Source organism: Cervus canadensis, chromosome 32 (assembly GCF_019320065.1).
Source record: "Cervus canadensis isolate Bull #8, Minnesota chromosome 32, ASM1932006v1, whole genome shotgun sequence".
Lineage (NCBI taxonomy): Eukaryota > Metazoa > Chordata > Mammalia > Artiodactyla > Cervidae > Cervus > Cervus canadensis.
The window spans coordinates 3,757,455-3,772,048 of record NC_057417.1 but is presented as its reverse complement, the minus strand read 5'-3'; the positions used below and the strand labels follow the sequence as shown (position 1 = coordinate 3,772,048).

The 14,594-nt window shown below is 43.0% G+C and overlaps 2 protein-coding genes across 4 annotated transcripts in view; one reads left to right on the top strand and one right to left on the bottom strand.

Annotated features, from left to right (window-relative positions):
- Nucleotides 1-12,346, bottom strand: part of GSPT1 (G1 to S phase transition 1) — a 31,749-nt gene extending 19,403 nt beyond the window's left edge. For 2 of the 3 annotated variants that reach the window (XM_043456746.1, XM_043456747.1), the window contains exon 1: nt 11,622-12,221. In XM_043456746.1, coding sequence (XP_043312681.1) covers nt 11,622-11,973 — 352 coding nt within the window. In that variant the 5' untranslated portion in view covers nt 11,974-12,221. Of the gene's footprint in view, nt 1-11,621; nt 12,222-12,310 lie in introns of those variants that run through there. The other variant, XM_043456748.1, reaches the window with a different exon arrangement.
- LOC122433529 (translation initiation factor IF-2-like) lies at nt 11,972-14,169 on the top strand. Its single transcript, XM_043456567.1, has 3 exons — nt 11,972-12,069; nt 12,127-12,676; nt 13,968-14,169. The coding sequence occupies exons 1-3, from the start codon at nt 11,972-11,974 to the stop codon at nt 14,028-14,030; spliced, it is 711 nt and encodes a 236-aa protein (XP_043312502.1). The 3' UTR covers nt 14,031-14,169.
- Nucleotides 14,170-14,594: the final 425 nt, after the last annotated feature.

Below are 14,594 nucleotides of genomic sequence, written 5' to 3'. Positions count from 1 at the left end.
ATTGAGACCTATACATCCATTTTACTTATCTTTTAAGAAACAGGACAACAACAAAAAAAGAAACAAACAGGAAAAACAGAAGTTCAATAACAAAGCAAAAACCTCAATAATTCAGAACAATGACAACTAACACAAGCTTTCAAATTACAAATCTGTTTAACCTAAAAAAACTCTACCAATTACAACTAATTTTAAAACATTTTCAGTAACTGAAATGTATTCACAAAAGCATGTTTATTCTGACTCTACTTCATAAACTTTTCCTTTACAGATACTGTAAAAGTAACCTGCAGCAGCACAGATCAAGTTAGATTTTACTCAACAAATACACATTACTACTCTAGATTCTCTAGCCCAAGGAAGCAATGATTAGTCCTTGTTAAGATTCTATAATACATGTTATCATCAAGATCCTTAAATAAATTCTATTCAATACCAATAAAATGAAAAGGACATTCGTGTATAGTCTCTGGAATGCATCCAGGCCCTTACATCATCTCAGAAAAAGTGGTTACAATGATGCTAGTTTTGTCCTAGAATTAGAATTCTAAGGTCAAGCAATAACCCAGTTTGCATGGCTATCACATTACAAACTTGATGACACCACTGGCAGAGATGTATGTGAAATGTACACTAATACCCCAATCCATTCGTTTACTTTTCATACTAAATACTCCAGTACCCAAGTACTCTTGCTTTAAAGAATCTACAAGAGGCAAAAAGACATCAGAGAATGTGAAGTCACATGAATCCTGCACATCAATAAAGAACAGTGAATTCTTAACCTGCAAGACTCACATTTAAAATCAGTGTCCAATCTGCCTCCTTAGCACAGTAGGCAGCACATCAGTCTCCTAAAATCAGTGCCCAGGAAGTATTAACACCCGTAAGTCAACAAAAAGCTTGGGGCCCGCACTCCAATAACATGAAGTGCTGAAGAAAGCAATTCCTGAGCATTCCCTGGTGGCCTATTAGGATTCCAGGCTTTCACTGCCACAGCCCTGGGTTCAGTCTCTGCTCAGGGAACTGAGACAACATAAGCCACATGGCATGGCCAAAAAAAGAAAAGAAGGAAAGAAAGAAATTCCTGTCCCTGAAAGGCCACAGGCAACCGATTTTTTCTGAGGAAGGAAGTGACATGCCAAGTGTGACTTAGGGAGATCATTCTATGGTAGTATACAGATGAACCAGAGAGGTAAAGACACTACAAGTCAGAAAGACCAACAACACTACTTACAAGAAAGTATGCCATCAGGACACATGAGAAGGAGTTCAGTGCAAAGATAAAAGCAGCAAAGATCTGACAGAAGCAGGGAAGAAGAATGAAAAGTCTAAGATGACCCCACCCTATGTGCTTAGCAGGGTATTTTAACAGGAACTGGGGTGGGGAAATCCTTTGAACTCAGTCCACAAAGTAAAAGGAATTGTACTTGAGGTACAATATAGATTAATTTTTTTTTGTTTGTTTTCCTGTTAAGAAAAGTTTATAGGTAAGATAAGGAAAAATGACTCAATTTTCAGAAAAAGTCAAGTTCATTCACCGCTCTAGGGATGGAAGAGGCGGCACAGGGTAGTAGCAAAAGGACAGAACTGAGCTGATTCCTGGCTTGAAATCCTGGCTTGTCATTTGTTAGTTTTCAGATACAATTATTTCACTGGAGTCATGAAGATGACATGCCATCTGCCAGACAGGATTAAAGAATAATTTGTTTAGTTATCAAATAACTTGTGGCGCCTCGATATTCAACAAACGAGTCTCCATCTCCTAACATGGACTGAGTATCAATAACATGTACTGAGTGCCTATTATGGTCTAGACAGGGATTAAGAAGCACTCCCCAATCCGTACAGTGCTGGAGGTAGGGAGGGAGTTGGTGGCAAATTACCCTAATTCCAATTAACCTTTATTGAGCCCTTATGTGCTAACTGCTGTCTCCTCTAATTCCCCTGAAAACCCTATGAAACAGACAACTACCATCTAACATTCAGATGGTATCAGACTCAAGTAGGCTCTTTCAAGTTACAGAAGTACCATCCTGCCCTTCCTCAGATGGCCCCTGTTGAAAATCACTCAGAAAAAATGAACTGAGTAAAGGATGATGTACCTATGTTCTAAGGCAGAAAAAGACTAAGATAACTGGTATAGTAGACTCTCCTGTCACTTAGTAAAATAACCCAAACTGCAACTGAGCTTTATAAAATGAAATAGTACATACACCCGACCACCTAGTTCTAGAACCAACTGTTAAACTTACAAATACACAACATATGCATTAGGCTGTAAGGCACTTCTCCTGACAGTGACATCAGTCATGAGTTCACCCCCATGGGTGCACAACGCAAAATCTGTTCATGGTTTTATTTTTTAAGGTATCTTACTTTTACTGAATGTTTGTCTTAAGTTTATAAAGCTTAGAGACAAAGTACCAAAAGCAATCAAGTGCTTAATATACACCTAATGATATGCATTTAGACCACAGAAGACATTATAAACTTATTGGTAATGCTAGTGACATTTGCAAACTGATGTTTTTGGAATTAACGAAGCAGAAATATCACATATAACAAGGTGTTCCTTAAATTTAAGCTTCTCATTATTGTTGTACCCAGGCTTTACACATTCATGCAAGCCCTTCTTGTTAATTTTACTCTGGTCTGATTCACAGTGCACATCACATCCAGATTTTACTGCTACTATTAATCCTGGGCTTAGGATTCTAGTAGACCTAAAGTCATCTGTTCATGGTTAGCAAACAGGATTATTAGCACTTGATTTCTCAAGTCTTGCACAGTTCATACCTATCAGTGAAAGAAGAAAAACCTCCCAAGGAATGAAATTATGGTTTCATATATTCCAATGGTATCTCCATGTTCAGACACACATTCTTATCAAGTATTCGAAGGGATAATTCTAATAACGTAGGAAAGTTATCAGAGCGTACGAGTGATTAAAACTGCCACACCCTAAGTTAAAAGGAGAAACTAATAATTGTGGTGAAATTATTACAGTTTTTAAAACAAGATTTTACCAAAAGGCAGCCAGGCAACAATACTGCCTATTGTTTTAACACAGATGATAATCTGGGTCTTACAAACTGCTAGTTAAATATGATCATGGTGAAATAAGCCAATCATGAAAGGTCACATGTTATACCATTCCACTTCCATGAAATATTCACAATAGGTAAATCTAGAGAGGCAGAAAGCAGATTGGTGGTTACCAGAAGCTGGAAGGAAAGGGGAATGACTGGAAGGGGGGGCGAAAATGCTTTGGAACTAGGCAGAGGTGACAGTTTTTACAAAGAGAATGTTTTAAATTGGTCACTCTAAAATAGTTAATTTTATGTTATACAGATTTTTTAAAAATATAAAAAAGATTTAAAGATACAATCATGGATCAAAGGACTTCAACATGGCAACTCCTATTTTGCCAGCTTATAGTAAGGACAGTACAAGTTAGTCAAGACCATACATGTGGCAGGTAATGAAAGCCATGTTTTAGTTTAAGCTACATATTTTAAACATAAACGATGACCAATTCTTGAAGAGTTTAATCCATCTATTTCATAAGTCAGTAAGTTAAATTTGCACTGCTTTAACTATAAAACCAGTCTCTAATCCCCTTGACAAACTAAAACAGCTATTTATAACGCCATCTTAACTAAAATATCTTATTCCTGTTAGCTAAATGGTGTGTTCATTAAAGAAAAATAACTTCAGTGCTGTCACAGAAGTAACAAGTGTCCTACACTGCATGGATCTGAGAAATAGTGTGATGATTCTGTCTGAATTTCTACAATGATAGAAATATCTGTGCTGTGATGATAGTCACTAGCCACCTGTGGCTATTAAGCACTTTAAAGGTAGCTACTGTGACTGAGGAACTGGATTTTAGTTTTAAAATTAAACACCCCCATGTGCACGGTTCTGGCTCCTCTGAAGGAGTCACCTCAGTTGCCCTATGGACTTGCCCTATCTGGTTTTCTACTTTGCCCTATTCTCCAACCACTCTCCACCTGAAGGGCTAATGAGCTGGCTTCTTGACTCCTCTCAGATATGACCCTCTTTCAATTATAGATCCACCCACACACACACAGCTCAGTTCTTGTTCCTTAGGAGATTATAGACTTCTAGAATGACTGGTTTTCTGAAACATGGAGACTTTTTTCTCTACTTTGTCTCCACAGGTTGGCACAGTGTACTGTATAGAATAAATACACAGTTTTTACTGAATTAACTTCAGCAGTAGGGTTCAGAACAATTTTATATGTGCCAATTTTCTAAGGGAGTTAGAGAAACAATATCCAAGAGATGTTAAAGAACAGTTTGAGAAAGGAACTAAAATTCTCTGGCACACAGGTGTCCACATAGTCTCACAAAAGCTGAGGCATTTTCTCCCAGACGACACTGGAAAATAGTAAAGGCAGACATCAGAAAGAAAAGCCTGCAGAACATGTACAAAGGTCCATGGTTTTGCCTTAACTACCTAACCCTCTAAAAATAAAAAGGCACAATGTTACAGATAGTGGTGATCACAGCTGTTTATTTTACCTCATTTCCTAAAATGTACTAAGAAATAATTTCAAAATGTTACTTTAAATTAGAGCACTGCAGGGCTTCACTGGTGGCTCAATGGTAAAGAATTCGCCTGTCAATGCAGGAGACACCGGTTTGCTCGCTGGTCTTGGGAACTAAGCCCATGCACTCCACAACTGCTGAGCCTGTTTGCTGCAGCTGCTGAAGCTCGTGGGCCGGGAGAAGCCACTGCAATCAGAAGCCTGAACCGCAACTGGGGAGTAGCCTCCACTCACAACTAGACAAAAGCCTGCACAGCAACAAAGCCAGCACAGCCAAAAAATAAACTAATAAAATTTTTAAAATTAGAGCACTGCCTACTTATGACATGTACCCAGCTACTGCCGAGAAAGAACAGGGAGACAGTGCCGTGGTGCACAAACTCATAAGCCCAGTTTTTGAAAAAGTGTCTTGGCCAAGATTGTTTAACTTCCAATTACAAGAACAACTAATAGAGCTACTATTACTAGAATAAGCTTTGAAATCAGATCTAGGTTCTAATCCCAACTCCTCCATTTATTCATGGATGTCACGTTCCCTATTTATTTAGCTTCTCTGAAACTTAATTTTCTTATCTGTAAAAATAGGTCATCAGTATCTACACCTCAAGAGGTTGTTGTGAAGGGCATTTTAACCAAGTGGTAACTGCTCAATAAATTTATTATTACAATAAGCGTTTCAATGTCCCATAATGATCATAGAAACTTTTAAGAATGAAATATAAGAAAGGCAAATTCCAGGGCCACTCTCTCAGAAGATCCATGCTGGTTGTAGTAATTAGCTCTGGGCATGCTCTTTTTTTTTTTGCCATTATTAAACAGCATGGCGAGAGCACTAAATTAGCAACTGGCAAATTTGGATTCCACACTCAACTGTGTCCTTAAATCTGTGAGTGACCTTAGGCATTCACTCAGCATCTCTTAGTAGTACTGCCAGGTCATCTCTGGTCCTAACATTCTAAAGAACCTATTTACTCAGTCACTAAAGCAATATCAACCTGATCAGGCTTTTCCATAGAGTAACTAAAGTTCTACTCTATTTTTCAAACAATGCTAAAAGATAGTCTTTATAATTTATATACTATCTGCTGCAAAAACAATGAGATATTTAATTTCAGATACCATGCATGTGAAACCAAACACCACAAAGGAGATGGGCACAGACTGCTTAGTAGTACTATAAGAACACCTACTGGAGTTCTACAGAAACAGTCAATCTGATGACATTCTAAGGTATGTACTTTTTTAAATAAATTGAAGGATAGCTGATACACAATATTGTATAAGTTTTAGATGTACAACACAGTGATTCACAATTTTTAAAAAAAAATTTTTTTGTGTGTGATTCCAATTTTTAAAGGTTATACTCTATAATTATTATAAAACACTGGCTGAATTCTCTATGCTACACAATATATCCTTGTAGTTTATTTTACACATAGCAGTTTGCTAAGGTATGCATTTTTTATTTCAAGTGAAGAGAAATACAATTTCTTAGAATGTGGTCTGGAATTTGGTTTGACCACTCTCAGACAAGGCTAGCTCAAAAAATCCTTGCTAAGTGTTCTTCTCACCTAGGAAGGAGAATATGATGGGGACTGGTTTAACTTGGAGGAGTAATATAACAACTACCTTTCCTTAGAACAAAGTCATTTATGAAAAAACCAACAACACATCTGTGGCCCAGCCACACTTTGTTAAAATCTATGGAAAGCAGGAATAAAATTCTTAAGAAGCTTCGGTATAAACCATCAAATGACAGCTAAAAAAGGAGCCTGAGGACCTCAGAACAACCAAGTAGCCAAAATCTGCCTTCTCTCAAAATTTTAAGAACTGAATTGAATGATGAAATTCTAAATAAGGAGCCAGAATCAAAGTAACTCACCGATGTTTAATATGAAATAAACAAATCTTTACTTACAAGTGGGCTTCCCTGGTAAAGCGTCTGCCTGCAACACAGGAAACCCAGGTCTGATCCCTGGGTCTGGAAGATCCCCTGGAGAAGGAACTGGCAACCCACTCCAGTATTCTTGCCTGGAAAATCCCAGGGATGGAAGAGCCTGGCAGGCTACGGTCAATGGAGTCGAAAAGAGTCGGACATGACTGAGCGACTAACACTTACAAGTAAAGATGACTGGTATTCTGGCAAATTCCTAGGAAACTTCAAGTTCAGAAACACAAGAAAGGTGAATTTTATGTTAATTATACCTCGGATATTCACAGAGAACACTCAGTAGAAAACAGATCTGTGGTTTTATGATTAGGGTGACACGAGAGAAATTATTTATATAAGGGGACCTGTGAACAGTGCTTCTCAGCTTTGAAAGCCCTCTCTCTGCACTCTGTGTATGGCCCTCTAACCATGAAGGGTCTTCCATTAGAGTAGACTGGGTATCTGATCCCTTTCTGGACTCCTTGAGAATCAGTTATCCATCTTGGTGGTATCGCTTTTGAGTGCCTAGCACAGCATCCTGCCTTCTGCAGGCAGGCAATGTCTGTTCATTAACTGCCATTCACATACCTGAGCAAAACCAGAGGTTCACATCTCCAAAAATTCCATTCCAATACAGATAACTCACCAGGAAAGATAATCAAATCTCTTTTTCATTCCTTCCTCTCTAATCAGAAAGACAACACTATTTTAACACTTTAAGACATTTCCTCCCCAGCAAACAAAACAAGGCTTAAAATATGTTCTCTACAATATTTCCCAACACTCCATGATATGTTTTCATCATTTTTTCATGCAGTACAATTCCAGAAAAAAAGCAAAAAATAAACAAAAGAAAAAAAAGCAGCGAATAAAACCTGCTCTAAAATTCCCATGGGAATTCCCTAGCAGTGCAGTGGTCAGGACTCCATGCTTCCACTGCAGGGGCAACTAAGATCCCACATGCGGCAACATGGCCAAATAAATAAAAATCAAATTTATTCCCAAAGTTTCTAACAGTTGAAACAGCTGCTCAACATGCTGCAGCCCTAGTGGATGCCCTCACTTGTTCCCTGAACCCCCACATCTGAGCCACTCCACATGTAAAATCATGAAACAAGAGCCAAAATGGAATGATCTCTAATAAGCAGTATGACAAGGTAGGAAAAGAAATAATACTCCAGGAACAGTACTTTCCCTGATCTCCTCAGCCCACTTCTCCCATTCACTGTCTCATCTGAAAAGTCTTTTCTATTAGAATTGTTACTGCAGGCATTCAGTCAGAAGAAAAACAAATGTCTTGGGGCAACCATATCTACCATCTCTTTAAACTTAACTATCAGTCAACTGGTATTCTTTAACATAAAAAAGTGTAAGAGCCCATCAGGACAAAACGACTATTACTTTGAGTCTGTATCTTCTCTACTCTGGTGGCCCAGAAGAGGTCAGTCACCTTTGGGAAAATTCAGCGAATAGCAGCATCCACCAAGTGACTTAATCCCCTTCTAAGGACTAACTAGCTTCCCTGGTGGATCAGCGGTAAAGAATCCGCCTGCCAATGCAGGAGACATGGATTTGTTCTTGGATTCCCTGGAGAAAGAAATGGTAACCCACTCCAGCATTCTTGCCTGGGAAATCCCATGGGTAGAGGAGCCTGGCAGGTTATACAGTCCACAGGGTCGCAGAGTTGGACATGACTTAGTGACTAAACAACAAGGATTTACTGAGGACTGCTGGTTTTATTCCATATCCATTTCACAATGGCAGTTTTGAGAGACAATGAGGGAGGGATGATAGAACTCTATACCATTACTTTAGAAGCTCTGGCCAAGTCCTATGGCCTGGTTTGTGTTCCTCCCCAAATTCCTATGTTGAAATCCTAATGCCCAAAGTAATGGTATCAGGTGGGGTCTTTGGGTGGCCTTAGACCATGAGGGCAGAACCTTCATGAATGGGATTAGTGCCTTTATGAAAGAGGCCCCAGAGAACTCCCTTGCCTCTTCAGCCCTGGGAGGACACAGAAAGCAGTCAGTCAGCAGTCTGTTATCCAGAAGAGGAAAGAGACTCCTCACCCAACCAGGCTGGCACCCTGATCTCAGACTTCCAGGCTCCAGACTGTGAGCAATAAACTTCTGTTGTTTACAAGCTACCAAGTCTATAGTATTTTGTTATAGCAGCCCAAACAGACCAAGACACCAAGCAATCCTGATGAACACTGCTGAACTTGCTTCTCATTTAACAATAAAAAAGCCTGAACTTGGTGCAAATTGGAACTGAAAATAAGTACATTCGATTATAGAAAATGTTTGTTCTGGCACATACAACACGTGTCTACATTTTCATTCATCTGAAGGACTCTAAATGACCATTACTTAGCCATTTTACTTGGATCTGGAGAGAACTGTACTTAAACGAATTACATGTAATTACACTTACATGGGTTCTACTTAATCATTTCTTTGGAAATTTATGTTAAAAACTTTCAGAGATCCAAGGTCAACACTGAATCCCAAGCTGTGACTCAGGATATCCTATAGCTGGATAAGGATCAACCAGCAGCCTACCAGTGAAAGTGGATGACTTTTTGTGATCTCCCCTTACCAGTTGCTCCAAGTACCACTGGGAAAAAAAGAGAGAGAAAAAGAGAAATCTAGCCTTCTTTCAGGAGAATGACAGATATTCATCCTACACACATTTTAAAAGCTGTTAATTCTAGGGCTTCCCTGGTGGTCCTGTGCTTAAGAATCTGCCTGCCAATGCGGATGACCTGGGTTCAATCCCTGGTCCAGGAAGACCCCAGAAGGGGTGGAGCAAGTAAGTCCTTGCACCAGAACTACTGAGCCTGAGGGCCTAGAGGCCCTGCTCCGCAACAAGAGAAGGCCCATACGCAGGAGAAAAGACCCAGTGCAGCCATAAATAACGAAATACAGTCATTCCTGACAGTGCTCTGTCGCTAGACTCCTTCAAGAGCTCTCCTGCTATCCAGTTTAAAAACACATCCACCACCAGTTTTAGCTATGACTTAATAACAGAAGAAAACATGCTAGCCCTACAGTTGATTTCCTCACTAAAAAATACCTGCACACTTTATGGGCTTCCCCTTCACAAATTTCAACCTAAGTGCCATTTCAGTGTTCTCCCTGCTTCTTCCAAACACAGCTCTTTGCTCTTATGCTGGTATAATCTATGGGTACGAATATACGCTGGAACATGAAATCCAACAGTGCCACATTAACTCTGGACCATCCATTCTTTCCCAAATAGACATCCTATAGAGGATGGATGAGTTGTTGTTCTTTTAATATTAACTGGCATTTTGTAGAAACAGCTAGTAAGAGTCAGTAACACCAAAATAGGTTTCTGATTAAAAAAAAAGAAGGAAAGAAAAAACTGACCATAATGTAGGGATCCCTAAGGTAGGGACAACTACTTCCCTACACATTCTACATCCCAACTCTGTCAGTGTCACAGAGGAAAGGATTAAGAGTAAAACTTCAAATCAGCAAATAAATATCAGGAAGAGAAAAGACAGTCCTTCATAAGAGGCAATGCCTACTCATTCAAGAATGACCACCCTTCCAGACCACTGCTCTAAGGATTGTCATCCCTTGATGACTGGCTGATGGCTACATAGGCTGGAATTGGAGTCCGAGGTCTAGTCACAGTGATACTAGTAACTCCTGATTTACAAGAGAGGGTCAAAAAAGAAAATGGCCGGATAAGAGCAAACTGAATGATAAGGTTTGGGGAAACAGGCACTTTTAGGAGTTGGTAAGTGAACGAGTTTATGTAGACCAAAAGAGTGAGCAAAGTTAAGCTTCTGTTTAAAGGGAAAACATCTGTTTAAAGGGAAAACATCAATGGCTTCAAACAAGTAAAAGAAATACCAGTCAATAAAATAACTAAGTCCAACTGTGTGCCCAAAAGCATTTTCCCAGACTCTTTTTGCCTCGAGAGAGAAAACTGCAGGCAAAGTTTTTGAAGAAACTAAACTCCTAGAGCATTTTTACAATGTCTACCTATCCAAGAAATAGGACAACAAAGAACTTCAGAGAGGAATCAAGTTCACTCACTTGACATTCCTACAAAATCAGTACCTGAAAGCATGCTATCACTTAAGCATCCCCTAAGTACAGGGAGATTTTTGAAGACTTAACTTGAAGTCACAGAAAGTCACTCGACTAGCCATGGTCAAAACTGCATATGACAGCTAAGAAGTTTTAACAAATGCTCAGGTGTCTGAACAGACTAACTCCTGACAGAAGAACAGAGAATGACTTACACCAAGCAACCTGAATGAGACAAACGATTTTTAACGCAATAAAAATTCTAAACGTGTCATCAACTAAGGGGAAGAATCCAAGGCCCACTTTAAAAAGGGCACACAGATCAACGTCATTTCCTACACAACTGAATGTTAAGTGAAGAGCTCTAACTTTGGGACACTCTGGTAACTTCACAACCTTACAAAGTGCTAAGGATCTATTGACAGCCAACAGTTTCGGCCCGGTGTCAGGGCTGCAATGCATCCTGGGATTCCTTCGGGACTGTTCGGGTCCGTGGACATTTAAAACGTAATTACACTTTCGATAACAGGCATTGCAGCGGGGGAAGCTCTCTCGCCTAGGCCCAAGGTGAAGGGAAAACGCGAGCTTTCGTCCGCCCCAACTCCTCAGCGCTCTCAACGCCCATCCGGCCGACTCCTGGCTCCATCTGTCCTGGCTTCTAGGCCTCGTGGCACTGACCCCCTCTCCGTCCCATACGGTTCCCACTTTCCAGCGGGGAACTGCGCCCCTGCGGGAGGCGGTGAGAGGCGACCCCAGGCCCCACCGGTGCGCCCCGCACCCTGCTCCCAGCCCCCCCTCCCCCCCGCGGGTCGCCCCACGCAGGCCGCCTCCCCGGCCCCGGGTCGCCCCACCCAGGACAGCCGGCGCCGCTGTCAGCGCCCCACGTGCCTCCCGGCCCCACGGCCACGCGTCCCCCGCCGGGCGAGGCGCGCCCCCGACCCCACCCCGGGCCCCGTCCCAGGTGGGCTCCGGCCCCCAGGCCAGCTGCCCCAGCCCTCGCAGCACGGCTTCCTCCCGTCCCGGGGGCTGATCCGCGTCCCGGCCCTTTACCCGAAGGGCCTCCCGCGCCGCTGCCGGCTCCGTGGTTGTTGGCGGCGGCGCCAGCTGTGGATGCCGGCGACTGAGACGGGCCCCGCAGGAAGGACGGCACGAACTCGGCGGCGTGGACGTTGGGCACGAAGGGCTTGGCGTTGACGTTGAGTTGCCGGCTGAAGGCCGCGCTGAGGTGCTCACGCTGGGCCTCGGCCGCCGCCGCCGCCAAGGGGCCGCCGGCGCCGCCGCACGGGCCCGGCCCGGGGGCTTCCATGTCCGCCTGGTCCCAGCAGTCGGGCGCCGAGTCGCTGCTGCTGCTGCTCCCGCCGCCGCCGCCGCCGCCGCCACCGCCACCACTGCCGGGATCCATGATCGGGGGGGCCGTGTGTGTGGTGAAGAGAGGGCGGGAAATGGAGGCGGGGGCGACGGGCTGGGGAGGAGCAGGCCTCGCTGACCCAGGAAAGCGGCAAGGCAGAAGGGCCGGGGGCTAGCGGCACAATTCCCGGCGTCGTCGCGGGGGCAGCTCAAGTCCCGACTCCGCACTCGCGACGGCGACAGCGGCGACGACGACGGCGGCGGCGGCGGCGGCGACTCAACCCTCCTCGTGTGTGCGCGCTGATCTCCTCCCACCCAGCCCCAACCACCTCCGACCGTCTCAGCGCCAACCCCACGCCCGGTGCGGATTGACCCCTCGCCGCCACCCGTACCTTCGCCTCGGTAGTTCTCGGCCCCGGACGACCCCGTTTCCGCCTATGAAGCGCGGCAGAAGGCGGAACTACGAGTTCCGGCAGCGCCCGCGCGACCCCGCTGCGGTTTTCCCGGGGGCCGACGGGAGTCGGAGTTCGGGGCCGAGAGCAACCGGAAGCGGCGCCGGCTCCCGGCAGGCAGCGCGAGGAGGCGGAGGTCTGGTTGCCGCACGGCTGCCCCACCTGTCACCGAGTGGGGGCGGGGGTGGGAGCGAGCCCTGGCGCGACTCTGAGCGGGGTGGCGGACCGCGAGCCTCTCAGGTCGCGGTGGTGGCCAGTTCCGTCCTGTTCTGCACAGAACGCGGGAAAATGAACAGCAGTTCCAAGGTGGAGAGAAAAGCCATCAACTCCTGAAAATCGTTCCCTTCTCGTTTCACCAGCCATCTGCGTTCCCTGCCTCACAGACATCCTACCTCCTTCTCTTTCTTTCCACCTTCCTCCTCCCTGCCCCCAGTCAGAATTTGCCCTACATTTCAAAGACAACTCAGGGCGTCTTTCATTTTCTGTATTCATTTGGTAGAAGATACCATAAAACTGTGAGCCATTACCACTTAAACTGCTTTGTGGCTCATAAAGCCCAGCCCGGCAGAGGGGATTATTAACTGGAAACTTACAGTGACTCACTGTCTGTATGACTAGTCATTTAAAGCCTTCACTCAAACTTTTCCATCCCTTCCTCCTCTCGGCCAAGGGCTTTGTAAATTAAATAGAGGATTACCATATTGCATGATGTAACCAGCTAGTCCCACCTAACAGGGTTATTTTTGTGCTTCATTATACACCTTCCGGTGAAGTGGTTTTATTTTGAATGGCCGAAGTTTTTTTTCCCAAAGTACTTTATTGACTGCTGCCAGTTGCCGTTTGGCAAACATGGGAAAAGGGAGAAAAAGCAAAAGATAAATATATAGATCCAACTGCTTGAAGTAGGAAGGTACCTGTTAAGTTTTCCTGTAATTCACCCTTGCGGAGCCCAAGACCGAGAAAAACATATTGTTGATATTTTTCTCCAAGAAGTCTAGACAGAGTGCAACTAACCAGCTCAATAGAAATTACGGTGTACAAGCGGGAACACAATGTTTCTTAAGAACCTTACGTGAAGATCCCAAATCTAGATTTTAATTTTAACTTTAAATGTCTGTTTTAAAGATAAAAGAGAACCCAGCGTAATGAGACAAATCAAAAGCAAAGCTGTCAGTTACCTTTGAGAACGAATCCTACTCTAAAGTGGTTTGAAATTGTGTTTAATATGAAATTAGCAAATTTGCTGGTTGCTTTGTTTCTTTAACACATAACACTTGGGAATTTGAGCCCTATAAATGTAAAGAAACCAGAAACCTCAATTATCAGGAGGCTGGATTTAAGCTTCTGGACAGGTCTGTGGTTCATGTTCCCTGAAATTTTCTGGACCTTAATTCCCTCCCCCCCTCCCCCCCATAACAGAGGATTTATTCCTCTCATTAATACAAAGTTCTGGTTACAGCCTATTAATATAGTTCTCTGAAGACCCCACTGAATCTTATGTGTTCTGCTTTAATCTTGGTGTTAAGTGGATTGTCCTCAGGTTTACAGAGAATTTATCAATGATTGACATAAAAACCAGACCTTCTTTTATATATAGGAGGCCACCTTTGCTGTTGAATCAGAGTCACAAGAAGAAGAAAATACAATATATCCAAAATAAAGTGCCTGAAGTGCCCTCACAGTCAAGATTTGCTCTCCCCAACCTGCTCCTAAGAAAATGTCAACACAAGCAGCTGACTCAAATAGTGAACCACAGTGTCCTTCTCCAACCCCCTGTCATCGGATACCACACTTCAAGAGGAATCACCCTGAGGGCACTGGGTGATCACTCTGATAGGTTAGTTCTTCACGTCTCATTAAATCAGCAGAGTTTCTTTGGTGTATTTTTCCTAGCGATGGAGAAACTACCAAGACTGCAGCTTAGAAAAGTTAGTGTCATTAACTGTCCCTGAATAGGATAATTATTCAGGAAAGAATCCACTCTATTGGTTTTCAAAAGCCTTAACCTGCCTGGGTAGAGATACTGCTCCAAGCAGAAGAGGGAGAAGCTTTTTTTATATTTTCTTTTTTTTAAATTGAGATATAATTAAAAAAATAAATAAATAAATAAATTGAGGTATAATTGATTTACAATGTCTTGATAATTATCATTGTGCTAAGACTGAGCAACTTGAGGTTAGACTCTTGTTCATCTTCTTTATATTTATAATGCTCAGTATAATGC

Bases quoted from the DNA above. Each gene is read 5' to 3' on its own strand.
- LOC122433529 (XM_043456567.1), top strand. From the start codon at position 11,972: ATGATCGGGGGGGCCGTGTGTGTGGTGAAGAGAGGGCGGGAAATGGAG. The intron at 12,070-12,126 runs GCAAGGCAGAAG...TCGCGGGGGCAG, and splicing joins CTCGCTGACCCAGGAAAGCG to CTCAAGTCCCGACTCCGCAC. The intron at 12,677-13,967 runs GTGGAGAGAAAA...TTTTATATATAG, and splicing joins AAATGAACAGCAGTTCCAAG to GAGGCCACCTTTGCTGTTGA.